Here is a 25,590-nt window from a genome sequence, read left to right as displayed (position 1 = left end):
TCACCCAAGCAGGGTACTCGAGGTGTGCCCTTCATATGGGCTAAGTATACCCTCCTCTTGTAGTTGAGTCTTGGTTGCTGTTGGAAGGTCAAAGGGAGGGATTTCCTCAGGCCAGTCAGCTGCAAGGACTGGCTGTGACCACTGATCGCCAACCTCTGCCCTCTGTGGAAGATCAGCTGTGCTGGGGCAGGGTGGTGGTGCTCTGATGTGGTCTGTAGCTGTCCACTGGTGTGCAGGCCGTGGAGTTTCCCAGGTGGTGCAGGCCAAGGTTAGCCCCTACCTGTGTTTTACCCAGGGCCACCCTGCCTAAGCTGTAAAGCAGTTCGAGATGGCTGCTACTTGTCCTGGGCTTGGAGATTTCCAGGTGAAGCCAAGCTGTGAATCTAGGCTGGCTTCTGCTAGTGCCATGCCTGGGGCCACTTAGCAATAGGTAAGTGGCCTTCCTCAATAGGAGAGGACTGGGGAGTGGGGGGGCAGGTCACTGAGGCCAGCTGTTGCTTGTTTGAAAGGATTTAGGAAGTTGAGAAGCATGAGCCACCACCAGCCATTCATATGGAAAAGCCACTGTTAACAGCTATAAGTTGGGTGGATGGTACCTTAGGGGATCTCCAGGGTGGGCCAACAGTATTAGCCAGATTGATGGAGTCTCAGATATGGCACCAGTCTGCTGGCTCTGTTGGGGGAGGCTTCAGAAAAGGGACAATGGCCTCTTCCAGCCTTTCTGCCTGGGAGAAAGCTATCCCCAGCTTTTGCTTGACCAGACACTTCAGTTCCTCCCTGTATACCAGGGATGCCTTTCAAACTGCTACTCCTTTGCTGAAGCTCAGAGGGAGTGAGTCTGAGTAAGTCCAGGTGTGGATTCTTTAAGAGGAACTGCTTGGAACTCCAGAAGTTTCTTCCACTGACTCAATTCCCACCTGTTTTTGCAGCCAGAAGTTATGGGGGCTTACCTTCCTGGCACTGGAGCCCTTGGTTGTGGGCCCTGTTATAGGGCTGGGACCCCTTTCTCCTGATATATTTCTCCTGAATTTTTATCCACTACACATGGATGTGGGACCAGCCTGTTCTGCATCTCTACCCCTCCTACCAGTCCGGATGAATGTGGTTTCTTTAATTCTGTCGTTGCCAGATTCCATTTAACTTGATTTCTGATAGTTCTGTGTGATGGTGGTTCTGTAGTTTAGCTATAATTTTGATGTGGTTGTGCAAGGAACCAAGCCGTATTTGCCTGTGCCACCATCTTGACTGGAAGTGTCCTGTTACCATCTCTTTAGATTTCTTTTGCTTTTTATTTCTGTCCTGTCCTCCCAGTAATCATAAAATTGCTCAATCCCTGTTGAGAAAGTTTAAAGAACTAAGGGAAGGTTAGAGAATGTGCTAAATCACCTTGGCATTGGCTTTGTAAGTGAAATAAAAATGCCTTTTTAAAGCAGATATCTGTAATTGGTGCTACTTGATCTTGTCTGTCCCTAAGCTAGGGCCTAGTTCCATTTATAGAATATTAAGTCATCAGTGGATATAATACTGTTAGCATGTCCTAACTTAAAGGTAGGCAAGGAAAGTGAACACCATTCTTGAAGGGTATTCTCAATCAACTTAGGTTCTTTAGTACTTTTTGGTATATAGTTCCCCCGATCCACAACTCTCTATTACCATATAATAGAACCCTTTATTTAAGAACATTTTGTTAGTATTAATGTGGATAGATTTACTTGTATATCATACATGCTTGTGTTATTTGGATAGGATTTTTTTTGTAATATGTGTATATCATATAATTAACTTTCTTCAAATGTATACTTAAATTTTTCTTAAACAAAAAACTTAATTTTGTGATTAACTTGATTGTATTCTTTCCAATGCTTCTTAGACAATGCTAATTTCAACTTTGTTTCCATCTAATCAGGGTACAAGCCAAAGTTAGAATCTAACTTTCAGGAACATTTGAGCACCCTTTTTCATGGAAGACAGTTGGATAAAAATTCTTTAAAATTAAAAAGAGCTTTGTTTTTAATCTCTATAACATAAAGTATTTTATAAGTGGCACAGTGTTTTAGTGTTGTAACCAACACTTAGTTTTGTTTGCAGACCGGGATGGTACTTGATTTGTTTTTTCGGGGGGAATCTGTTATATTTTTGTGACTTTGTCCAGAATCTTAGGAATGTGCTTGTGTCTTGCATGAGTACTCTTATTAAAACATTTTCATAACTAGCCTTGCCATTTGAATTTTAATAAATACTAATTGAATGTGAGTTAGTGTGGGGGTGACAGTTAAATATGAAAGAAGTATAAGACCATGTCTTCTTTATTCTTTACTTACTGAGAAAATCTCATCTGCCAGACATTATACTGAACTTCGTGGATGTAGATATGAAGCATTTATCCCTGATTCAGGAGCACTCAAATTCACACTTATCGTCTCTGGGGGGAATACAAGGAAACAAACTATTAACAACACAGAGTGGTAAGACCTGAGGTGGTGGTATGAACTAGGAGTTCTGAGATTGAGAAGGGAGGTGCTCTTAAGTTAATTCTTAGAGAGCTAAAAATTATTGATCTAGTAGTAAGAGTGGGACTGGGATGGGCATTGCCAGCTAAGAAAATAGTACTTACAAAGGTATGACCAACTTGGAAATTTTCTGTAGTGTTAATAATTTTGGTTATGCTCCAGAAAAATTATTAAATTGAACAGTTATGGATTTTAACTTGCAAGCTGAGTTAGAAATAGTTAAAAATGTTTTGATTCTGGCTAGGGTAGGAGCAAGGGTCTTCTTCCTGATGGAGGGTTTCAGGTATATCAGCAATATCTACATCAGAATTGGGAATGATGACAGGATTGCAAATGTATCATGACCTTGATAGGTCTTTAAATCAATAGAGTTTTAAAGATTTTGTTTATTATTTTCAGAGAGAGAGGGGAAGGAGGGAGAGGGAGAGAAACATCAATCAGTTGTCTCTCATATGCCCCTAACTGGGGACCCAGCCTGCAACCTAGGCATGTGCCTTGACTGGCACTCAAACCAGCGACCTTTAGGTTTTCAGGCGGCGCCCAGTCCACTGAGCCAAACCAACCAGGGCCAAATCTAAAGAGTTTTTAGGAGGGAGAGAATTCATCTTCCTGGAAGAGGTATAATTGTCTTACTTTGTCTATGAGTACTCAAGAAGATACAGTAGCATGAGGTCCAGAAACAAGCCTTATTTTAGTAACTAATATTGAAAAAACAAAATTCATTTTATCAATTATGTTTTATTGCCTGTGATGATCCGCCAATAAGTTAGCCACAAACCTGGTCCAGAAAAGAAACCATGGTCCAGTTGGGAGCGTTTAGCTATCAGAGCCACTCTCATTTTGTCTGACCTTATCAATCTGTGATGGTGTCCTGGTTTTTCTGTGTTATCCCACTATGATAGGCAGACCACATAACCTTCAGGGAGATAAAGCAGTTTCATCTTTTTTTAAAAAGGATTTTATTTATTAATTTTTAGAGAGGGGGGAGAGAGAAAGAGAGGGAGAGGAACATCGATGTGAGAGGGAAACACTGATCAGTTGCCTCTCGGTCCTGCCTCAAATGGGGACTGAGCCTGCAACCCGGGCCTGTGCTCTGACCGGAAATTGAACTGGCAACCTTGTGCTTTGTGGAACGATGCCCAGCCAACTGAGCCACACTGGTCAGGCTAATTGTGTTCTCTTGATAGTCCTATTCTGATTCCCATGGCCTTGTTTGGTTTTCTTTTCTTTTATAAGTGCTGTGCTTCTTAAAATGTAGAATGTAGTCCAGAATGTAGTCTTAAAAACAAAAAATCTAGAGTGATTCTTTATATTAAGAAGTGATTCCTACTAATGTAGAAAAATCCTAATCAAGGAGATTCTTTTGTGGAGATTCTGTCATCAATTAAGAAGTAGTTACTAAATTCCCAATATGTGCCAGGCACTGTTGTAGGTTTTGAGACTACATCAGTGAATAAAATCATCTTAAATATTTGCCTACAAGGAGCTGACATTCCATTGGGCAAGAGAGACAGTATGTTAGAGGGTAGTAAGTGTTATGGGGGGAAAGATAGATGGTAACATGGGAGTATTGAGCTAAGGGTGGGGTAGCAGTAATTTTAAGTAGAGTGGTCAGGGCACACCTCACTGAGAAAGTGACATTTGGGCAGACTTGAAAGGTGTAATGGAATAAGTCACATGAATATCTGAGGGAAGAACACCCCAGAATGAGAGAGCAGCCAGGGCAGAATTTTTGACCTAGATCAAGGTTGAAGAACAGAGAATCACTGTGACTTAGTCCGTGAGCTAGGAGGCAACTATTAGGCGTTGAGGGCAGAGAGGTTGTGAGCATCGGGGAGGCTTTTTAGGTCACTATGAGTACTTTGGCTTTTACATTAAGTATAATTGAAAATAAACCCTAATACAATCAAATAGGAATTCTTCCTTAGAGACCTAGGGGTCAGGAGAAGGTAAGGAGTCACAGAAGGAACTTCTAGTCTTAGGATAGCATAAATTAATGTTGTATCCTAGATATAAGCTTATAGCAAAACAAATAATAAGATTTTTGCTGATATTTTCTACTTTATTTTTGATTGTAGGGACTTTCAGTTACCTTGATGATGTCCCATTTAAGATAGGAGACAAATTCAAAACACCAGCTAAAGTTGGTCTACCTATTGGCTTCTCCTTGCCTGATTGTTTGCAGGTTGTCAGAGAAGTACAGGTAAGTGGTGATTTTTAGTTAAAGTTTAGTGCATTTAAAAGTTTAATAAGTGAGAATTTGATTTATAGTAAAATAGAAAAAAAATTCTCATATCTCTTATTTGTATTTCTTATAGCTTTTAGTGCTTGGCTCACATTGTCTCTCTCTCGCGAGCACACACACAAACACACACGTTTGTGTATCAATTACAGATCTTGTATAATCTGTTAAATTCCTGGGATTCTGTGCTTTGTCTGAAACAAATCCCCATTGCCTATCTGACTTCCTTGTTCACCTCTTTTCCTTTTCTTTGTTAATAGCCTCATTATCTTAGTCACTCAAGTTAGATAATATTTTTCTCTCTGCGGTCTCTTCCTTTTACCTTCCCGTCCATCCATGTTCCCTACAAACCAGGTGACTAGCAATTTGTTGAATATACTGTGTATATTACCTGTCTATACCATACTTCTTCTCATGAGCTGTTATTTCCACTTGGAATATTTTTTCTCTTTCTCACCGTACTAACAGCTGTTACTCTTCTAGAAATGCCATCTCCTCAAAAGCTTCTTTCTCAACCATCTCATCTTCAAAGCCCAGTTAATATAAATGTGTACATAGAATTCCTTCTTGAAAGCAGCAATCGCCCTGTGTTTTGTGACTTGCTTTCTTCCTCCAGTGCACATTTCATGAATGCTTGCTGTTGAGTGGTGCTCTGCTAGGCTGAGGGTAGAGGTGAATGCTTTAATCACTGTCCTCAAGGAGCTTACAGTTTAGAGGAGTCAGGTGCAAACACAGAACAGACTTCTTCCTGTGACTTAAGATTTTTAAAAAATATGCCTTCTGTCAAAGTTGTTTTGTTTCTGAAGGATTTACTAAGGCATCAGCATGTTATTCTGAAAAGTATTCTTTGTCATATCTTTCAGTCTACATGCATGAGCAATCATAGTGGAAATATTTTAGTTACATTTTTGAAAATAACATTTATTAAGATATAATTGACATACCATAAAATTCACCCTTTTGAGGTGTGTAAATAAGTGGTTTTTAGTATATCCAAAGCTGTGTAACCATCATTATGATCTAATTCTAGAACATTTTCATGGCCCCCAAAAGAAACGCAGTGCCCATAGAAGTCACTCCCTATTTTCCCTTCTCCCTCAGACCTTGGCAAACACTAAATGTACTTTCTGTCTCTATAAATTTGCCTATTCTAGACATACAGAAATGAAATAATACAACATAGAGCCTTTTGTAACTGTCTTATTTCACCTAGCATAATGTTTTCAAGGTGTATTCATAGTGTATGAATGAAATATTAGTATTTCATTTATTTTTATAGCTGAATAACGTTCCATTGTATTGATAATACCATGTTTTGCTTATTCTTCAGTTGATGGATATTTTGGTGGTTTCCACTTTTTGACTATTAGCAATAATGCTACTTTGAACATTTGTGTACAGGGTTTTGTGTGGACGTGTGCTTTCCATTTTCAGAATTGCTAGGTCATATGGTCGCTGTAACCTTTTGAGGAATTGCCAGACTCTTCCAAAGTGGCTGCATTATTGTCATTATCATTATTATTATTATTATTATTATTACTTTATCCTCACTGGAGGACATTTTTTCATTGCTTTTAGAGAGAGAGGGAGAGAGAGGAGAGAGGGAGGAACATTGATGTGAGAGGGAAACATCGATTGGTTGTCTTCTCGTTCACACAGGACCAAGGATCAAACCTACAACCTGGGTAGGAATTGAACCCGTGACCTTTGGTCTACCGGACAGTGCTCCAGCCAAGTGAGCCATAATGGCCAGGGCATGGCTGCATTATTTTATAAACTGGAACACTGCATGAGGACTCCAGTTTCTCCACATCCTTGTCAGCTCTTGTTGTTATCTGTCTTTTTGGTTATACACATGCTTGTGGGTGTGCAGTAGTCTCTTACTGTGGTTTTGGTGTACATTTCCCCAATTACTAACGATGTTGAGTAGCTTATATATTTTTGAATGCTGAATTGGTTGATATTTCTTTTGTGTATGGAGACTTTATTGGACTAGAAAAGTATAGATTTCTCTTACAAAGTTTTACCTTGTTTTGTTTGCCTGGTGACTTTTTTGTTGGCAACAACAAATATTCAGGGAACACCTCTCTGTACAGGATACTATTAGCAATATGACAAAAACGTCTCTGTCTTCTTTCATCAGTTCTCATAATGTCCACCGCTTCATTGATCCATTCAGAAAACTTGTTTATTTAAATTTTTTTTAAAATTTAAATTGAAATTTTTGTTTTTAGAGAGAGGGGAAGGGAGGAGGAAAGAGAGTGATAGAAACATCTGTGTGAGAGAAACATTGACTGGTTGTCTTCTGTACGCACCCTGAACTGGGACCAAACCCACAACCCAGGCATGTGTCCTGACTGAGAATCACACCAGTGACCTTTCGGTTTGTGGGACAACGCCCAACTGAGCCACGCCAGCCAGTGCAGAAAACTTGTTTTGAATGCTGGGAATTTTCTATTTATTTGATCAGTACTCACTACAGTCACAGCCCCCACTAATAACAAAAGGGGAGGTCAAGGTTCCAAGTTCTATTCCTGTGTGGGCCAGCTGAAATTTTTTTGTTCTCTAATTTGTTCTCAGATTAGCCTTAAACTTTAACTGCCTGGGGTCTCCATGGGGAATTTGGCTGTGGTATTGGTGCTACATCCCTCCCTGTGCAGAGAATAGTCAGACCTAGAGCTATAGAATGCTAGCTTGAAGCTTCCTGTAATTTTGTCATATTTGCCCTTGCATGGTAGTACAAGCTCAGTTTTTCAGCTGAAAAGTCATCAGAGGGAGCCAATTAAAAAACATGCATAACCCTTGCACCCAGGGTCCAGAAAGCTTCATTAAAAATGTGGTGGTATTAGCCACAGTAGTGGGGCGTGGCCTTTAGTGTCAAAGTTTAGAATGGATTCTGCTGTCACTCATTCATGGGCTAGAACTGCCATATATTTAGCTGTGCAATCTTGTGCACAATGCTGGAACTCTCCAAGCTTCCATTTCCTCATCTGTAAAATGGGGGATAATTAGCTTTAAGGGTTGTTATAAGGATTAAGTAAAGTAATATACTTACAGTGCTTACTCTGGTTCCTGGTACTCCATATTTTTAGCTGTTATTATCTATTGTACACTCAAACCACATTCTTTTATTTTTTTTACTGTAATTTTCTGCTATTTTTCCCTGTATTTTTGTATGTCCCATGTATTCTACATTATGTTAGTAATTAAAAACCAAAAAAGCTCAGTAATGGTTTTATTAAAGAGGAAAGAAATTTCCAATGTTCTTGGGAGTAAAATATCAGAGACCTGTGTTTACAGGCAGCAGAAAAGTTGTTCACAGCCTCAGTTTTTGGTGGAGGAAACAGTTGCAAAATTGGATTTCTGCCACAGTTAGAAGCAGCAGTCTTTGCCTGAGTGCTGTTTCTCACTGTGCTGTTAGTGGTGGAAGGGAAGCACACTAATTCTCTAGGTGTCTTTCTGAGGCCTAAAAGCTGGCTCGGGTATAAAGGAACATGAAAGGTTTATTTCCAGTTTTCTCTTGTGTTGTTTGAAGCTGAAAGTCTTGGGGATGACTAGAGGTACTTTGTTATATTTCCTCTAACTCTGTATCTCTTTTCCCTCCTTTACCTCTCTTTTTTACTTTTAATGTGTCTCCAACCTTGAACGTGCACACAAGACATGGATTAGCTCTGATGCGTTAGGGTGAACACCAAAGGTTTCGTTTTCTCCTATCTCTAGGTGAATTTCATTTTATCTAATAGGTGTATTTGTTTGAGTGTGCAAGTGCAATTTTTATAAATTGAGCTATACTTAAAGGTGTTGTTAAGGAACTACAAAGTAAATCCTTATGCAGTTTGCTCTGTAAAATCTTAATTTGAATATATCTGGATTTCTTAATAAGCAGTTTTCCTGCATTTAGAGTACAGTCTGTTTGTTACAATTTCATAGTGGTTGAAGAAGCATAGAATTTTTAGTCAGACTGTCTGGGTTCAAGTCCAGGCTCTACCACTTAATAGCTTTTCTTATCTTGGGAAAGATAATATCTATTGTTAGATATTGTTAGATATTGAAAGATAACAGTACCTATTTTAAAGGGTTGTTGAGAAAATCTGTAGAGCTGTTACATAACTGTGCTTCTGTGCTTCAAATCACACATGGTACTTTGTAAGTGCTCCTTAAATGTTCGGAGCTGTTATTAACGAGCACAGGATCTGTTAGGGCTTTGTGCTAGATGAGAGACCTTAAGGCCTAAAGCCCAGTTTGCTGCGCACAAGAGGCCTATGATATTGTTGGGGAAGTGTTTAGGGAAAGATTAAAGCTAAGCTCTGCATCAGATGGTAAAGACATGCTTTATAAGAGTTAGAAGGAAGGAATAGGCCATCAGGGAAGCTTTATGAAGCTTTGGGCTACCAGTGAATTCTAGGGAAGGAAATGGCTTGAGGGGAGAGAAGCAAGGGAGATGGCTAGGTAACATTTGGCCTGGTGCATAGGATTAGAGGTGGTGGGAGCGCTTTTTAGTTAATTTCTAGAAGTAACCTGGGAGCATAGTTTGCTTAAATCCTCTGATTAGGAAGCCTGGTCATCCAATACACCTTATATGCAGCCTTGCCCAGTTCTCCTCTTGTGCTGAGTAGGGAAGTGAATTCGGTGGGGTTGCACTGGGGAGGGGCAGCCACCTGGGTTCACACCTCCTTTCTCTGATATATCTTTTCAGTATGACTTCTCCTTGGAAAAGAAGACCATTGAGTGGGCTGAAGATATTAAGAAAATCCAAGATGCCCAGCGGGAAGCAGAGCGCATGGCTGAGGAAGCAGAAGCTAAAGTGAATTCTAAGAGTGGGCCAGAAGGCGATAGCAAAATGAGCTTCTCCAAGACTCACAGTCCAGCTGCAATGCCACCTCCTATTAACCCCATCCTTGCCACTTTACAGCACAACAGCATCCTCACCCCAACTCGGGTCAGCAGCAGTGCCACGAAACAGAAAGTTCTCAGCCCACCCCACACAAAGGCAGATTTCAATCCTGCTGACTTTGAGTGTGAAGAAGATCCATTTGATAATCTCGAGTTAAAAACTATTGATGAGAAGGAAGAGCTGAGAAACATTCTGACTGGAACCACTGGACCCATTGTGGCTCAGTTATTGGATAATAACTTGCCCAGAGGAGGCTCTGGGTCTGTGTTACAGGATGAAGAGGTCCTGGCATCCCTAGAGCGGGCAACGCTAGATTTCAAGCCTCTTCACAAACCCAATGGCTTTATAACCTTACCACAGTTGGGCAACTGTGAAAAGATGTCGCTGTCTTCCAAAGTGTCCCTCCCCCCCATTCCTGCAGTGAGCAATATCAAATCCCTGTCCTTCCCCAAACTTGACTCTGATGACAGCAATCAGAAGACTGCCAAGCTGGCAAGCACTTTCCATAGCACATCCTGCCTCCGCAGTGGCACATTTCAGAATTCCCTAAAGCCTTCCACCCAAAGCAGTGCCAGCGAGCTCAATGGGCATCATACTCTTGGGCTTTCAGCTTTGAACTTGGACAGTGGCACAGAGGTGCCAACCTTGACCCCTTCTGACATGATTTCCCAGATGCCTTCCTTCTCTGTCTTGTCTGTGTGCACAGAAGAATCATCACCTCCAAATACAGGTCCCACGGTAAGCCTTTAAAATACCCCTAAATTAGCCCTGGCTGGTGTGGCTCAGTGGACTGGGTCACCGGTTTGATCCCAAGTCAGGGCACATGCCTGGGTTGCAGGCCAGGTCTTCAGTTGGGGGTTCACAGAGGCAGCCACACATTGAGGTTTCTCTCCCTCTCTTTCTCCCTTTCCCTCTCTCTAAAAATAAATAAATAAATAAAATCTTTAAAAAAATAAAATCCCCCTAAATTAAAGCTCCAAAGATTTCTAAATTCTACCTAGCAGTTGCCACTGTCACATTCTTTTTTTCAAGGTTTAGGGCAAGATGGGCACGGCCCAATTAACCGTGCTTATATATAAGTGTATGCACTCTGGATTTTTCCGGAGGACGAGTAGTATTAGGTCTGCACCTGTGTGGTTAATGTGGGCCTGTTTCTGCCCGTGTCCTTTAGTCTTTTCCTTTGAAAAGATAGTATGTCATGTGAATGGTGTTTTCTTGCCTAATCAGTTTTTCTGTGCTGCATGTCGTGTGTGTGTGTGTGTGTGTGTGTGTGTGTGTGTGAGACTTTTTCCTATTACCTCTATTTATTTATTTTTTTAAGGTACCTTGGTACTCCGTATATCTTCTCCCTGCCTCCCTCTCCCCTCATGCTGCCCCGAAGTTCGGTTCTTTGTGTGTACCATGCTTCAGCTAATTTGGGGTGGTCTCTTCAGACTGGGTGGCGTCTTAGTCCCTGAGAGATAATCTGTATTGGAAATCCAATTAAAACGTAAAAATTTGTCACTTTTAAACATGATTTTAATCCTGCAATTCCTTTTTCCCCCTCTCTACTAAGAGTTTTGCAGTTTTCTCCAAAGAGAAAGAGAGGAAGGGAAGGTAGGAATTCAGATTTAGTGTTGATAAAAAAGTTACCTTGTGTCATCTTAGAAAATCCAGTTTTGTCACACACGCAAAAGTTGCATATGCAGTGGGGTCACTTCATGACAGTGTAGCCTTAGCTCTTGCAGTTGGTTCAGCAGCAGAGTGATACATTCTTGCTCTCTAGGATAGATACCATGTAAGCCCAAGAACCCTTTGCTAACCAGTCCACAGATTTTTTAAATGATGGCCTATTAAGGACTGTATTTAGAGCTAGAGAGGAGGCTGGGTGTATTGGTGGGATATCTGCCAGAGACCGCAACACACCTGCTGTTGGTGGAAGGATGAGCCTTGGCCTCCTGATAGCCAGTGTAAGGGCTCAGTGATAGCGTCGTTGCTAAGTGATCGTCTCTGTGTCGGTGCTTCCGATGTCAGAGCTTCCGATGTCAGAGCTTGCTGCTGCTTGTAAACTTCCATTGGCCTTGGCCCAGATCAACTCGACAGAGTACGTAAAACTCTAGTGTTATGTCCTAGGAGTAGGCTTCATCCTAATTCTTCCTGACTCATATACTTTTAGAGAAATTAAAAGCACTCTGGGAAAGATTAGGGATCCTCAAACCGCCCCCCCCCCCCCCCCCGCCACAATAGTAACCACTTAGATGAACTAATGACAGAGGACCTTCTCACACCAGAACACTCATCAGTCTTTGACCCACCTGATTGTGAAATTTCTTTTGGATCCATTCATTTTAGGGTGAGAGGGGGCCTGTTTCTTGCTGGCTTGGGGACTTCCTGCCCTCGAGGGGCAGATAGAGGTAGAGCCGGAGTTCAGGTATTCTAAGGAAGTCTTGACCCTTAGCCTTAGGGGACAAAAGCCTGGTTTCCATCTTGGCTCTCTCTCTCTGTGTGAGGTTTTGAAACCCACAGTGAGAACCTTTCCCAGTGAGAGAAGCTCTTCCCTCCAGGATAGTTAGTGACTTGAGGCCAGGGAGTGGTGGTGTGGTCAGCTGGGCAGTACATACCCTTTACTGAGAAGCTCCTGGGGAGGTATTCCTGGAATTTGGTTCTTATTGGCTATTTTAGGTCCAGTGTTTGGTTCTTTCTTTTCATATTTTCATGTTTTAGTTTCTACATAAACTAATCTTAGAACTTGAGAACTCCATGGGATCATCTTGAGAGAACAGTCTTGTAATGTACCCTTATTCTGCATCCAACATAAAACCGCCTGACCCAGTTCTAGCCAGTGTCTCTTCCCGTCATCCCCCAACCGTTCAGGGGGCCTGGCTGTGTTCACAGGTGAGGCTCATTCCACCATTAGGTTCTCTTCCTCCAGGTGTGGATACATACCTCTTTTTAGATAGTTACTTCAGCAAAATATTTCTGCCTTTTCCTTTACACTTCTGAGTTCTCAGTTTATTAATTGTGGCCACTAAGCATAAAAAAAGTGCCTATTTTCTTTTTACTTGTATTTTAAAGTTTTTGACATACAGAATCTCTTAGCATCCAATGTTTGAATCTGTTGATCATTTCTTATATTGTCACTGCTTTAATACTTACAAAGTTCTCTATCTCTAGATTTTTTAAATGAACTTATGTTTATCAAAGTAATACAAGTATATTTGAATGAAAGCCAGTAGTATTTAAAAGGCTTATATTGAAAAACAGTAGCTCCCTGCCTCACCTGTCTGCAGCTCTTTTGCTTCCCATTATTCAGGCACTTTAAGCTATTTCTGCTGGTATTTATCTGTTTCTAAATAAAATGCTTATATAGCTTTTTCTAAATTCATCCATTTTAGACAGTTTTGTACTTTAATAGTTGCTGAGGATTTAGCTCTTACAGTGGCCTGTCCTCCACCTTCTTCCCGATCCTCCATCATATTTATATCACAGATTTTGGGTTAATTAGTGCTATTTACTCACATTACTATGATTGGTAAATATATATTGCCACGTTCAGATAGTATACTGTGATTACTTTTTGTGTGGCTTTTCCTTTCTCATAAACTACCCTATTTAAAAATGCTGCATAGTCTCTTTATATTTATTTCTAATTTTATTCAAATGCTCCAAAAGACCTTCATATGCTCCAAAAGACCTATCAAAGGCTTAATGATAATTTTCCCATTTAAATATATCAGTTAACCCTTCCGTTTTTGAGTCCACACATGAAGACAAAAATGTCTTCATTTTACCATCATGTGTGAGTAATAGCTTGGCGATATCTAGATTTCTTATTTGAAGATCATTTTCCTTTAGGAATTTTCAAGACATTGCTCCCTTTAAATTTTTTTTTTTTTTTTACTGAAGTATAAGCTCCACTGGTTTCTAGTATTCCACATTCCTGTGCCATCCTGAGTTGTTCTTCCTGCCCTGACTCCCCTAAGTTTTGGGATTCTTTGCTTCCTTTCTGGAGATTTGAAATTTTACCAATGATGGGCCTTGTTCATTCATTGTGTGAGGCCTTCCTGGATCCTTTCAAACTAAGGCTCAATCAGGCTCAGTTTTAAAATCTAGGATTTTTGTGGGGTGGAGGGTGAAATGTCTTTGATACTATTTTCTGGAATTCCTATAACCTGGGTGTTGGCTCTCCTTGACTGTTTTTCTGATTTGCTATCTTTTACTATTTCCTAGCTCTTGGGGATATTTCCTTGACTCTCTTATAACCTTTTTAAAAATCTCACAACCTTTTAAATAAAAATTTTACTCTATCATATTTTAAATTTCCAAGTGCTTTGTCTACTCTGTTTTGGTATTTCATGTTGGTGGCTTGGCTTTCTATTCATGTTTAAGAGTGAGCACTAAAACAAAAAGGGGGGAATGTATGTGTTGGGCTGTGCTTGCTGATCATTAAACTGCACTGTAAGTTGAAGGTTAGTGGGCGTTGAGGGGAGCTCTGCAAAATGTCAGCATGTGAAGGTCTATACGGTTATAGTTTCTCCAGAGAATTCTGCTTGAGAGCTAAGAAAGGTTGGGTAAGGCTGGTAAAGACTTTTTATACCCATTTTGGTTTTTATCTCTCTCTGCTGTGTGCTATGCCTGGTGTTTTATCTCCTTTTTGGTGCCCGGTTTGCATTTTCTAGAGACTAAACCTTCTGCCTCCTGTAGAGGGGTGAAGGTGGGTGGGAAAGGTGTTGCCCGAGGGTTTTCCTGCTTTGAGCACTCTTTTGTGGTCTTGCCTTATCCCAACAGTACCTGGTGCTTCCAAACACTGAACCTGTCTCTGGAGGGGCTGGTGGACTGTCTCTTATAATTTCATTGCTTCTGTCAGTTACCATGCCTCCTTTAGCATTCCATGTTCTGAAATTTCATTGTAATATATTTCCCCTACTGTTCCCTCTTTTTCTTTGACCTTAAAGGTTAATAGTTTTCACATTACTTTAGTGGGCTTTGGGGAGGGAGGATCAGCGCTGTGTTAAGTAAAATTGCCCCTTTGAAATCCTAATAGTCCCCCACTTTTCAACACCCGTTGATCAGAGCCCTCTAAGTGCCAAGCGCAAAGCTAGGCCCCCAGGAGTCAGAGCTCCTGTTAACATAGTTTGATGTGAAAAGTACTGTGCTACCAGTGTGACCAAAATGTTATTTGCTGTAGGTGTTCTTGAGCCCATGCAAGGCTCTGTGCCTGGAGAGAGAGACAGACAGATGCTCTTGGGGCCTGCAAAGTGGCCAGATTGATGTGACTCCTGTAACCTAATGGCTGAGCCTGTTACTGTGGGTTAGATGGCTAAGTGGAAGCAGTGCATTTTGAGGCCTGTAGTCTTTTTGGCTTTTCTTAGCCGACTTTGAGTTTTAGCTATGTAATTTTGAACTTGCTTCTGTGACAGCGGGCTCCCTGCCTCTCTGTCTCCTAACCCTACCATCCCTCCCCCATAAAAAAAAAGGAAATAAAGAAAATTTTGTTGAAACATTTTTCCTGGCTCCTGGGAGCTGGGCCAAGCTGTACTTTGGTCCTTTGGCCTTCATGCCTTGGGCCTGAGTCATTATCAGAAGTGATGGGAGGAGTTAATCATGGGACTCTGTCCACCCATCAGACTGGGGTTAAAAGGTTGGGTGCCTGAGATCAGGCTGCCTGTACCAGTGCAGTAGAGGTAGGGCCCTGGAGTACACATCACAGTCCTTGAGGGCACAGCCTGGTGTGGCTAATGGTCCTTTAGTCCTGGCTTTGTAGGACAGCAGTAGCAGGGAATCGAAGCACAGTACATGGTGTGGGGCGAAGGTGGAGTACGTGTGTGGGAATAAGCGCTCACAGTTTGCCCAGCCCAATGATAGAAGTGAGGATAGAGACATTGGGGGACACAGCTCCAGAGTTTGGGGTTTTTGAGGTAAATGATCCCTTCAGGACTCTCCTGAGACACAGCCTAGGAAAGGGGTATGGAGCCCTGGAGAGAAATAGCAGCCACCTTGGGCTTCAGTCCCGTGGGCAGAACTTCAACTCAAGTCCAGGGGATCAGGCCATGGAAGGGCATGTGGCTCTTGTGATGCTTTCTCATTCCACAAGGTGGGCTGAGGGCAGAGGACAGCCACACGTGGAGATGTTTTCCCAGCTTTTCCCTCCCTCAGCTGGAGCTCCCCTACCCCTCTTCATTCCCCTTCAGGATGTCTGGCCAGCACCCTGGCCCTTCCTCCCAGGCAGACTGCTTGACTAGTGGTTTGATTAGTGTCAGGAATGGCAAGCCCGTAGACTGGGTCATTTCAGTGACATGTCTTCTGGGGCCTGTGTCTTTCTTCTTGCCTTGATCCTCTTATTTCTCTACCACCAGGTTACACCTCCTAATTTCTCAGTGTCACAAGTGCCCAACACTCCCAGCTGTCCCCAGGCTTATTCTGAACTGCAGACACTGTCCCCCAGTGAGCGGCAGTGTGTGGAGACAGTGGTCAACATGGGCTACTCGTATGAGTGTGTCCTGAGAGCCATGAAGAAGAAAGGAGAGAATATTGAGCAGGTGAGTGTGTGTGTGTGGTTGGCCGGGTGGGGAGAGGTATGTGGTCAGCCAGAGAGGTCCCAGCCCTCTGGAACTGAAGTAGTGTCCTGCCTCTACCCTAGAGCCCCTCAGACACACAGCACCATTGTCTGTTCCTGTGAGTTTGGGGGGACTCAGGGCACTTTGTTGGGGAAACCAGCAGCCTCAGCAGCAGTGTTTCTGTTGTGGGGCTGCTCTGGAACCAAGGCTCTGGAAAGCCTTGGGAGTATTGAAACTGTTGGACTATTATCCAACTACCCCCCTTCTCTGCCCCTCCTGCAAGTGCACCCTGGGGTTGAGGTGTAATCAGATTTCTTCCAGAAATGTTTATCTTGTCATGATTGCCCAGGGAGTTTCAAAATAGGGTACTGGCGTCCTAAACCTTAAGAGCATTTTCTGGTTTGAGCTGTTTCATAGAGGAATATCCTGCACAGGCTGTAGTTAGTGTTCTGGGAGATATGCGTCAGTGTGACAGGAACACCTTTGAAAAGTGGCTAGTCATGTTCAGGAGGGTGTGCCTCTCTGTTCAGCAGATAGTCACTGAGGTCCTGCTGTGTTGGATAGAGTTCAAGGCACAAAATCAAGTCCTGTCTAGGATCTAAGAGCCAGGGTGGGGAGCAGACGTCACACTTGCTGGTTTGTGTAAGACTCTCGGGAAACAGGAGTGGCAGTAGGTACTTAGACTTGGTTTCTTTTTTAGATTCTCGACTATCTCTTTGTACATGGACAGCTCTGTGAGAAGGGCTTCGATCCTCTTCTAGTGGAGGAGGCTCTGGAAATGCACCAGTGTTCAGAGGAAAAGGTAGGAACCTTCATGCTTGATGAGAACCCCCTGGAATGGAAGGTTCCCACTGGCCCACAACCCCCTTTCCCTACCAGTGACTGCAGGCAGAGGCAGTTGAAGCACAGAGTCTTCCCAGTGTAGATGGGTGTTTGGCTACTTTAGGTGTGTTTGGCTCAGGTGAAACGTTGGGTCAGAGACAATCTAGAATCCCAAAGAAGGGGGCGGGGAAAAGACCTGGGCAAAAAGCCATACTTTTGGATGACTGGGAAGACTGTTAGTCACTGCCTATCCTGTTGCCTGGACAGCAGCCGTTTCTGAGTCCAGTATCCTGCCAGGGTGGAAGTGTGGATGTGGGTGATGGGGCTGAAACAAAGGTTAGCAAGATTTGAGGCTGTGACATCATCCTGTCCCACCTTGCTCCACAGCCCTCTTCTGCTTGTTAGGGGACCTCAGAGAGGCTCAGGAGGCTCTGGCAAAGGATGCAGTCTCCCCCAAGCATCCCCCTACACGTGTATTTCCCCATTCAGCTGTGCAGCCAGACCCCTTTCTTTAATCTGTACTCTCTTCTGTCCCTTAGATGATGGAGTTTCTTCAGTTAATGAGCAAATTTAAGGAAATGGGCTTTGAACTGAAAGACATTAAGGAAGTTCTGCTATTACACAACAATGACCAGGAGAATGCTTTGGAAGACCTCATGGCTCGGGCTGGAGCCAGCTGAGACCAGGCCCAGCCTACGCCCTGCCACGGAACCACCCCTGCAGGAGGCCCCGGAGAGCCCACCTGTGGGGAAGGGGAAGGGGCACACTTCCAGATTTTCTTTTGGGGGAGGAAGGTCAGGTGTGGAGACTGTGTTTGCCAGTCTCTATGAGCCTAGGCTCTGAGCTGGGGAGAAAGTGGGGAAGATTTGGGCGTGTGAATGCCTTCAGAACTGTCCTGGCTCCTTCCGTATTAAATGTGTTTGTATTTTGAGAAGTGTCCTTCCCACCTTGGCCCTCCGGAGAGACTTCTCTGGTTTTTCTGGGGTCTGTATGCCCTCAGCTGAAACCTGGCCTGGCTGCCAAAAGGAGTCGGGGAGAAGGGCTGGGAAGGCCATACTCAGTGCTGCTCTGGGGCCGGATGCTTCTCTCCCCTGCACTGGTGGACTGAACTCTAATCCAGGTTGAGTGCAATTGAAAGGTTCTTCCAGGGTTTTAATTTTTTCTCCTTTTTAACAGTCTCTAGTGTTACACTGGTTCTGCAATGTAACTGAGGTGCGAAGAATGCCCTTTTCCCCATGGGGCCCTGAGTTTGTCTCTTCTGCCAGGCAGTTACCATGCTTCTCCGACCTAGCCTGTTTCTTTTGGCTTGGTTTGGGCCATAAATCTCTGCTACCAGGATTGAGAGACCCCCTGCTCTACGAAACAGTTGTCACATTAAGAAATCATTGGCCCCTTCCCAGAGTATCAAGTTTGAGAGAAACAGGCCAAGTTTTCAGAGGCCATGTTTTCTTTTGCTTGCTTTTTTTCTCTTGCTTTTTTTCCCCTGCTGCCATATTTGTAGACATAGCATATGTTCATTAACTCACATGTTAATTTAACAAGTATTTATCTAATGCCAATTATGTACAAGACTTTGTGGAAGAACTGACATTAGAGCTACAGTTCGAAGGTTAAAATGGACTTTGGTAAGGCAGAGATGGCAGGGAGGGCCTTCCAGGCAGAAGGGACATGATGAACGAATATAGGGAAGTGGGAGGACTTGGAGTACTGGGACAATATCAGGTATTTCAATTGGGCTGAAGCATGACTTTCTATTATCCTGGGACTGGAAGCAGATCAGGGAGGTCCTTGAATGCCAAGCTGAGGAATTTGGCTTTTGCATTTTAATCCCACTCTCTCTGTATTGTCTATAAATCTGTTAACACCCCTTCACCTTATTGTCTGGCTCTGGTATAATTATTTTATCTGTAGAGGGTGATGTCATGGAAATAGTACTCAACTAAGAATCAAGGGCCTTGGATTTATATATTCCATTTGGGTTTAATATATGAATATTACAACCATAATTCAAACCTCAGCAATTAAATTGGTGTCCCTCTATGTCGAAATGTCTACAAAATGCAGTTTATCTGTTGCCAGAATTTTCTCCATACCATGCCTTGCACACAGTAGGTGCTCCATAAGTGTTCGCTGGATGTAATTCAATAAGAAACTTCTGAGATCTGTGACATAACGGCCGCAATGTAGAAAAATGGAGTTAGACCTCTGGTTTGGGGCTGGTGAACAATTCTCTCCTCCCGATGCAGTTCAGGACTCTGTTATGTGCTTGCTTGTTTGTTTGCTTGTTTGTTTGTTTGTTTAGGGGAATAAAAAGTCCTACAATTGCCATCTAAATTATGGCAATGAATTTTCCCATGTTTTATTAGGATTTTCAAGCATACAGAGAAGTTGAAAGATGAGTGTAGGGAAGCACCAAGGTGGAAATAGGCTGCCCTCTCGTGGTCAAATCAGGCATGGCCAGAGGCTGACAAAAGTTGACAAAGGGTAGTAAGCAGGCTGCAGTTTTCAGTCAGTTAATCCCTCTCCTGGCCTTTAAGTCCTCCTTTTAAAACTTTAAAAAGTTATTCTTTACCTGTAGGAAATTAAAGTTTCACACCATAATGGGCCTCAGGGCCAGGCAGTGACACGTGAATCTCAATTCGATCCAGGTGGCCTTGGTAAATAAGACAGTAGGCTACCTGGAGGCCACTTTGTATTTCTTGTCTTAGCTTCTTCCTGCTAAAAAGATAGACAGCAAGCAGAAAAATTAAGATGTGTGTGTAAAAATTCTGCTTCAGAGTCTCAGACTATTGACTAGAACACTCGATGCCAAGATACTGAACAGACTCTTGAGGAGTGGACCAGCGTGATTCTGGATGCAGGTGAGGCTAGGGGGCAGACTTGTCTGAGAAGCGCTGCCTCAGCTATTCCATGCATGGGTGTGGTGGGTGAGGAGTTGAGACAGGAGCCAGGAATTGCCACAGGAGTATGAGGACTATTGGGGCCTGTAAAAGCCTGATCACCCCAGCACAAGGCAGACATGGAGAAAGAATTGGATTGTAGGAAGGGAAGAGAACTGAAAGCATAAAGCCTGGCTCACATCTGCTGTTAAACACACAGCAAGTTGAGGTTTATTCATTTTCCATTTCAGAAGCTAACCTAAAGCCCCAAACAGTGGGGCAGAGCTCACCCTGCCCCTGCACCACCATCACCAATGTTTTAGTTTTTTGGCTGAGTCCTGACGACAGGCACAGAGTTCACCTGATAAAGCTCCTGGGCTCAGCACGTTATCTTCCCCAGCTTGTGACCTCTGGCCTCTAGGTTACCACTGACTACCCATACTCTTAATTTCAAATTCAGAAACATCTACAGGGTTATTGTTGGACCCAACTGTGCCTTCTACAGACAAGTGGTTAGTAAGACAAATTCCCTTTCAGCCCCAAATAAAAGGGAGGGGCACATTAAGATACTCCTGTGCTTATTTGGAACTGAGGGATAGAGGCTTGTCCCTGAGAGAGGGGCTGGGGCCCAGTCGAGGCCGTGTGTGGCTGGCATGACAGGACTAGCGAACGGGTTCTGGTATCTGCAGGATGACCTGGCAGAGGCCCCTCCAGGCCCTGAGAACCAGCACAGGCTCTTGAGCTGTCCCACTACCCCACACTGGATCTTGCTCTAAGACACCACTGTCTTCTCAGGGGCTTCAGATAGCCCGTGGCAGGCCAGGTATAGCTGCAGCTGGTTCCTCAGACTCTGGATGCACTTGGACTTCAGAACCATGATTTCATCCAACTGAGTGACAAAGTCTTCAAAATCCTGAGATAGGAAACAAAGGACAAATGGTGCTGTTGCTCGTACTCTCCCTGATCTGCTTTTTTCTTGCAGGAAGATTTCAGAGCCCAGGCCCCTCCAGGTGGAAAACCTGCAAGGTAGTCACTATGGCACAGGGTGGGGCCCACTTCTCTGCACTGGAGACACGTTAGAGAGGTGTTTTTCAGGGTAGGGGTTACTTTCATAGAAGTACTTCTGGTCTGCATGTGGCTCACTGTTACTATCATAGGAGGGGCCCTAGTAAGCCAGTAGGAGGGCCGAATGGTGAAGGATAGAGGCTGGAAACATTTTAGCCTGAGAATAGGGAGTATAGTACCATTATCCTGCCTGTCCCTGCGCTCCCTCGAGCTATTCCAGAGGAGTGGCAGGAGGAGGCCCAAGGCTTCAACAACGGGTAGAGTGTGACAGCAGACCCTTACCCCACAGCTAACCGCAAACAAAGTTGACCATCAAACTGGCTATAGGCTAATTCTCAAAAGCCCCTGGGTATCCAGCCAACGCCACTTACATTAGGAGCCAGTTGGTTCATCAGGGTCTCTTCCTTGAAGCCCAGCTTGGCCATTTCATCCAACTGTTCCTGGTGTGCTTGGATGACCACCTGCCTGGGAACATCATAAGGGATGCTGTGAGCCTCTGGGCTTCCCATCTCGCCTGGGCAGCTTTCTAGAACTGGGCCCCATGTCCAAGGCAGGAGCTGGCTTTACCCCACGTAGTCAGGGCTTTGACCAGGACCAGCTCACCCCACCTCCCTCCCTCACCTTTTCTTCTCTGGACTTGTCAAGGCAGTAGGGAATACCAGTGAGATGCCAGGAGAGACAGGGTCTCTGGAGCTATCCCCTAGCTCCCCAGAGCTCCCCACAGCTTCTCTGCAAAAAGGCTCAAGACTGTTCCAACTGTAGCTGTCATTCTTGGCACAAAGTAGAGCCTGCTGCCTAGGAGGAAGAGGGTCCATCCATTCTGGCAGGCCTGCTCCAGTATTCCTGCTGTTCATTTCAGATCCACCTAGGCAGACCCCCTTGAGAAGCTGGACAAGTCTTCCTCTAGTCAAACAGCTCTGACACAGCCAACCATAGCCATTCCCAGAACAGATAAAATGTTAAGCTGGGGTGGGCCTAGGGGTGCCAAAGGGGTTCAAGTCTCAGGGAGAAAATCCAACTTACTGTGCATGCCCCAGGGTGGGCTGATGCAGTGTCCCGACAGTCTTGGGAGAGCAGCTGGGGATCAGGGGAGAGCCTGGCCTTGCTAAGCACTTCTGGATTGGCCTGTGTTTGAGCCATACGATGTCCTCATTGTAGCAGGGCAACTTGATGGAGTCTGTGGGCAAACCCAGCTCCTGCCAACCAAGCCCTGCCAGAGGCTCTCTCTCCTGAGCCCAGGGCTGGTCAGCCACATCACTGCTTCCTGTTCGTGGGGTGGGTGTGGGCTCACAGTAGGGTCCTCCAGTACGTATGGTGGAGAAGGGCTTTCCTAGGAAATCCTGGGAGCTGTTCAGCTCTGTCTCCTCAGCATCGGCATCATACTGCTCACTAGCCACCTTCTGCTGGGAGAAGACTGCAATCTCTCTGCTCTGGTTGACCTCCCCCAGGTCAGCCTCTCTTTTCGGCAGCTTGTCAGGTGGGTGCTGACGGATGGGTGAAGGGGACAGAGCTGGAAGATCAGCACCAGGCTTATTGTCAGGGGGAGATGACGATAGCCACAGGTGCCCACTTGCCAAAGACACTGGCAGAACTGCCTCTTCATCACCAGGTGACCCTCTGTGGCCCACCCCTGGCCCCCCTGTGCCTGCTAGACTGTGTGCAGCCCAATGCTGGTCTGGCTGACTCAAGGGAGGGGGGCCCTCATCATCTGGGTTCTCCAGGAGGGACACAGTGAGGGGAGCCATCAGTCCAGAAGCATATTCAGAGCATGTGCCTGATTCTTCTCTGGAGTCTTCTCCTCGGAAAGGGTTACTATTTTTCATTGTTTTGGTTGCCATATTCGGGCTGTCTTCGCTGATTTCTTTCAGAGGTGTGCTGACTGTGTCTCTTTGGTCTGGGGATCCAGGAACTGCAATGAGGGATAGTGATAAAGTGAAACCATCTTCCTTCAGGGACGGTGAGCTGCCCTCAGCCTGCCCGGGAACTTCACTTCTGAAGGCACTCTGTCTGAGATCAGAGGCCGAGCCACCGCCTCCTTTCTGGTTATATACAAAGTCGACCTGGGAGCAGTAAGGCTTCTCTGCCAGCGTGTCTCTGGGAGAAGGCCCTGAGGAAGTCGAGTCCTCTTCTCTGCTGCAGTCCGAGGGCACCTTGCTTGGGCTGTGGCCATGATCAACTGCTGCTTTCCTGTGGCCTGTGGGACCCCTGGAGTATATCCAGCTTCCGGCTAGATCCTTCTCATCACCATCCAACCTGGGGCTAAAAAAGAGACTCTGCCGCCTTTCGGCCACCTGCTCCTCAGGACCTTGTTCCCTCTGATGAAGGAAAAATGAGCCTTCGCTATTCTCCAGAGTGTTCCTGTGCTTTGTGGTCCTCTGACTGGAGACATGTGAAAAAGAATCTTCACTGAAATCGCTGTCGTCAAGGTCCTCAGCTTGGCCTCCATGACTCTCAGAATTAGAGTGCAGGGGAGGAGGAGTCTCATTCTGGAGCTGCCCCTCTTGGGGTCTGTACTGGCATAAAAGCCTTGCCAGCGGTTGGTACTTTAACTTTTGTTGGAGGAGAGGTGGCTGCTGGAACTGCTGGTGATAAAAGCGCAAATGTTCCTCCCTTTCCTTCTGATGTGGAGGGACGTTTGTCCAAGCGTCGGAGGCAGGCCTGGCGAGCGTACCCTCCGTGCCGCCCTGACTGTGCTCTGCTAGGTGGTGCACATTGCCGAAGGAGAGCTCAACTCGTGACACGAGCTGCTTCTGCACTGGCTGCACAGTCTGCACTTTCTTGTACTTGTTGGTTAGCTTACCAAGCACCAGGCCTTCTCCTGGGCCAGGGGCCCTGCTTCCCCACCCGAGGGCAGCTTTGTTGCTGATTTGATTTTTCTCAGAGCCCAGTGAAGCTGACTCTTCCTCCTTTTTTTTGGCTAAATGTCCAGACCGCATGGTTCCTTTGACAGGGCTAGTCTGCATGACCCACTCCTGAGGAGGACTCCCTCTGGAACCACCCCTTTTACCAGGGACTTTAGGTACGGAAGCAAAAGGGATGTTGGGTGGGTGGCTGGCCAGAGGGTGGGCCTTCCCTCTCATGGAGCCAGGTGCCACTGTGAGTGACTGCTGAAGCCCCAGCTTGACTTTTTTTGGAGAACACTTGTCCCCTGTCAGGGCCACAGGGGAGTTCTGAATTCGTTTTGGAGAAGAGTTTCCAGAAGTCCGGTTTCGACTGGCAGCTGAAGTGCAACATTTGATGCCTTTCTTTAGTTCTTTGACCCTGTAAATAACCATTTTATGTTAAATGTGATGTTTCATGTTCTTTTTTTTTAAAGGTTCTATTCAGAATGCAACCTGATTTTTTTAAAAGATTTTATTTATTTTTAGAGGGGAAGGGAGGGAGAAAGAAAGGGAGAGAAACATCAAAGTGTGGTTGACTCTCATGTGGCCCCACTGGGGACCTGGCCCGCAACCCAGGCATGTGTCCTGTCTGGGAATTGAACTGGCGACCCTTTGGATCACATCCCACGTTCAATCCACTGAACCACACCAGCCAGGGCGTCTGACTTTTCACGGTCTATAATACCTTTTATACAGCTTTCAGAGAAAACAAAACTTAAAGAAAAGTATTATGAGGATTGGAAGTTATTTTTTTTAATCTGGGAGAGAATAAGAAATGGGGAGATTCTGCTTCAGCATGACATGCTTCTTCCTTTGAACAGAAAAAGTCCATGTCTTCTCTGAGGATATAAGCATGCACCCAACATTCCATAGAGTTCTAGAAATCACCACAGTCCCATGTGAGGGACAGGCCAGGGGAGCTAGTGTCAGAACTGCACTACGTCCAAGTGAGGCAAGACAGAAGCTAGGAATACTCCTTGGCGAGTGGAATGGGAACTAAGACAAACAGCTGAACAAACTGGCCGAGCAGTTCACAGCCAGGAGCAGATGGCCATCAGGATGGAGGGCCCAAGCCCCTTCCCTCAATGTCCCTGACTACCTGGCAGGAGACAAAACTGGGAAAACAAGGACCTCGCCCCTAGGGTAACCTCTCCTCCCCTGGCCTTTGCTCCCTGGAGATAACATCTAGGCCTCAGTTTTGTTTCAGCTCTAGGCCCAGAAAGCCAAGCTAACCTCATGTGGGGCCAGTCGCATTGAATAAGGACCCCTTGCCCTGGCGCCAATCAAAGACCACGCCCTGAGAGGACACACCCCAAAAGCTGATGCATTGAGATCTTCCCCTCGGGCCTCCCCTAAGATCTCTACCCTTAAAAGTTTTTAGGGTGAAGGGCCCAGTGCCAGCTCTTCCTCCCTTTCCCTGTAGGAGGCCCACACCTTTCCCCTCCCCTTCCATCTTCCCACAGACATGCATCTCCTAAACTCTGGGGGACCCCATGAGCCTTGTAACGAGGGCAGCAATGGGCAGTGACAGTTCGGCCCAGGCAGGCCCCTGAACCTGTCCCCAAGGCCCCTCCCTTTTCTAGTGAGCTAAAGCAGCCCCATGAAGGCTCATTTCTTTTCTATGATTTTTCCAGAGAGCCAAGGCACCCCATTTAAGCCCTCCTGTTATTTCTTCTACGTTAAGCCTTTCCTTGTTTACTGTTCCAGCTCTAATAAGTAAGTGTACCCTCATAGTCACCTGGACTTGTGTTGTGAAATCT

At 44.9% G+C, this 25,590-nt stretch overlaps 2 protein-coding genes across 10 annotated transcripts in view; one reads left to right on the top strand and one right to left on the bottom strand.

The window, feature by feature from the left end:
• The window catches only part of UBAP1 (ubiquitin associated protein 1), a 61,097-nt gene extending 42,651 nt beyond the window's left edge, over positions 1–18,446 (top strand). For 3 of the 8 annotated variants that reach the window (XM_024560035.3, XM_045195140.2, XM_045195138.3), the window contains 5 exons: positions 4,589–4,713; positions 9,449–10,384; positions 15,982–16,164; positions 16,883–16,984; positions 17,544–18,431. In XM_024560035.3, coding sequence (XP_024415803.1) covers positions 4,589–4,713; positions 9,449–10,384; positions 15,982–16,164; positions 16,883–16,984; positions 17,544–17,684 — 1,487 coding nt within the window. In that variant the 3' untranslated portion in view covers positions 17,685–18,431. Of the gene's footprint in view, positions 1–4,491; positions 4,714–9,448; positions 10,385–15,981; positions 16,165–16,882; positions 16,985–17,543 lie in introns of those variants that run through there. The other 5 variants (XM_024560038.3, XM_045195141.2, XM_045195142.2 and 2 more) reach the window with 3 other exon arrangements.
• Positions 18,447–19,422: 976 nt separating this feature from the next.
• The window catches only part of KIF24 (kinesin family member 24), an 83,288-nt gene continuing 77,120 nt past the window's right edge, over positions 19,423–25,590 (bottom strand). For both annotated transcript variants that reach the window (XM_024560222.4, XM_045195137.3), the window contains 3 exons: positions 21,972–24,209; positions 21,320–21,413; positions 19,423–20,796 (listed from right to left, as the gene is read on the bottom strand). In XM_024560222.4, the coding sequence (XP_024415990.2) occupies positions 20,656–20,796; positions 21,320–21,413; positions 21,972–24,209 (2,473 nt within the window). In that variant the 3' untranslated portion in view covers positions 19,423–20,655. The remainder of the gene's footprint in view (positions 20,797–21,319; positions 21,414–21,971; positions 24,210–25,590) is intronic.

The sequence above is a fragment of the Desmodus rotundus genome, chromosome 1, assembly GCF_022682495.2.
Source record: "Desmodus rotundus isolate HL8 chromosome 1, HLdesRot8A.1, whole genome shotgun sequence".
Lineage (NCBI taxonomy): Eukaryota > Metazoa > Chordata > Mammalia > Chiroptera > Phyllostomidae > Desmodus > Desmodus rotundus.
This window is presented reverse-complemented; position numbering and strand designations above follow the sequence as displayed.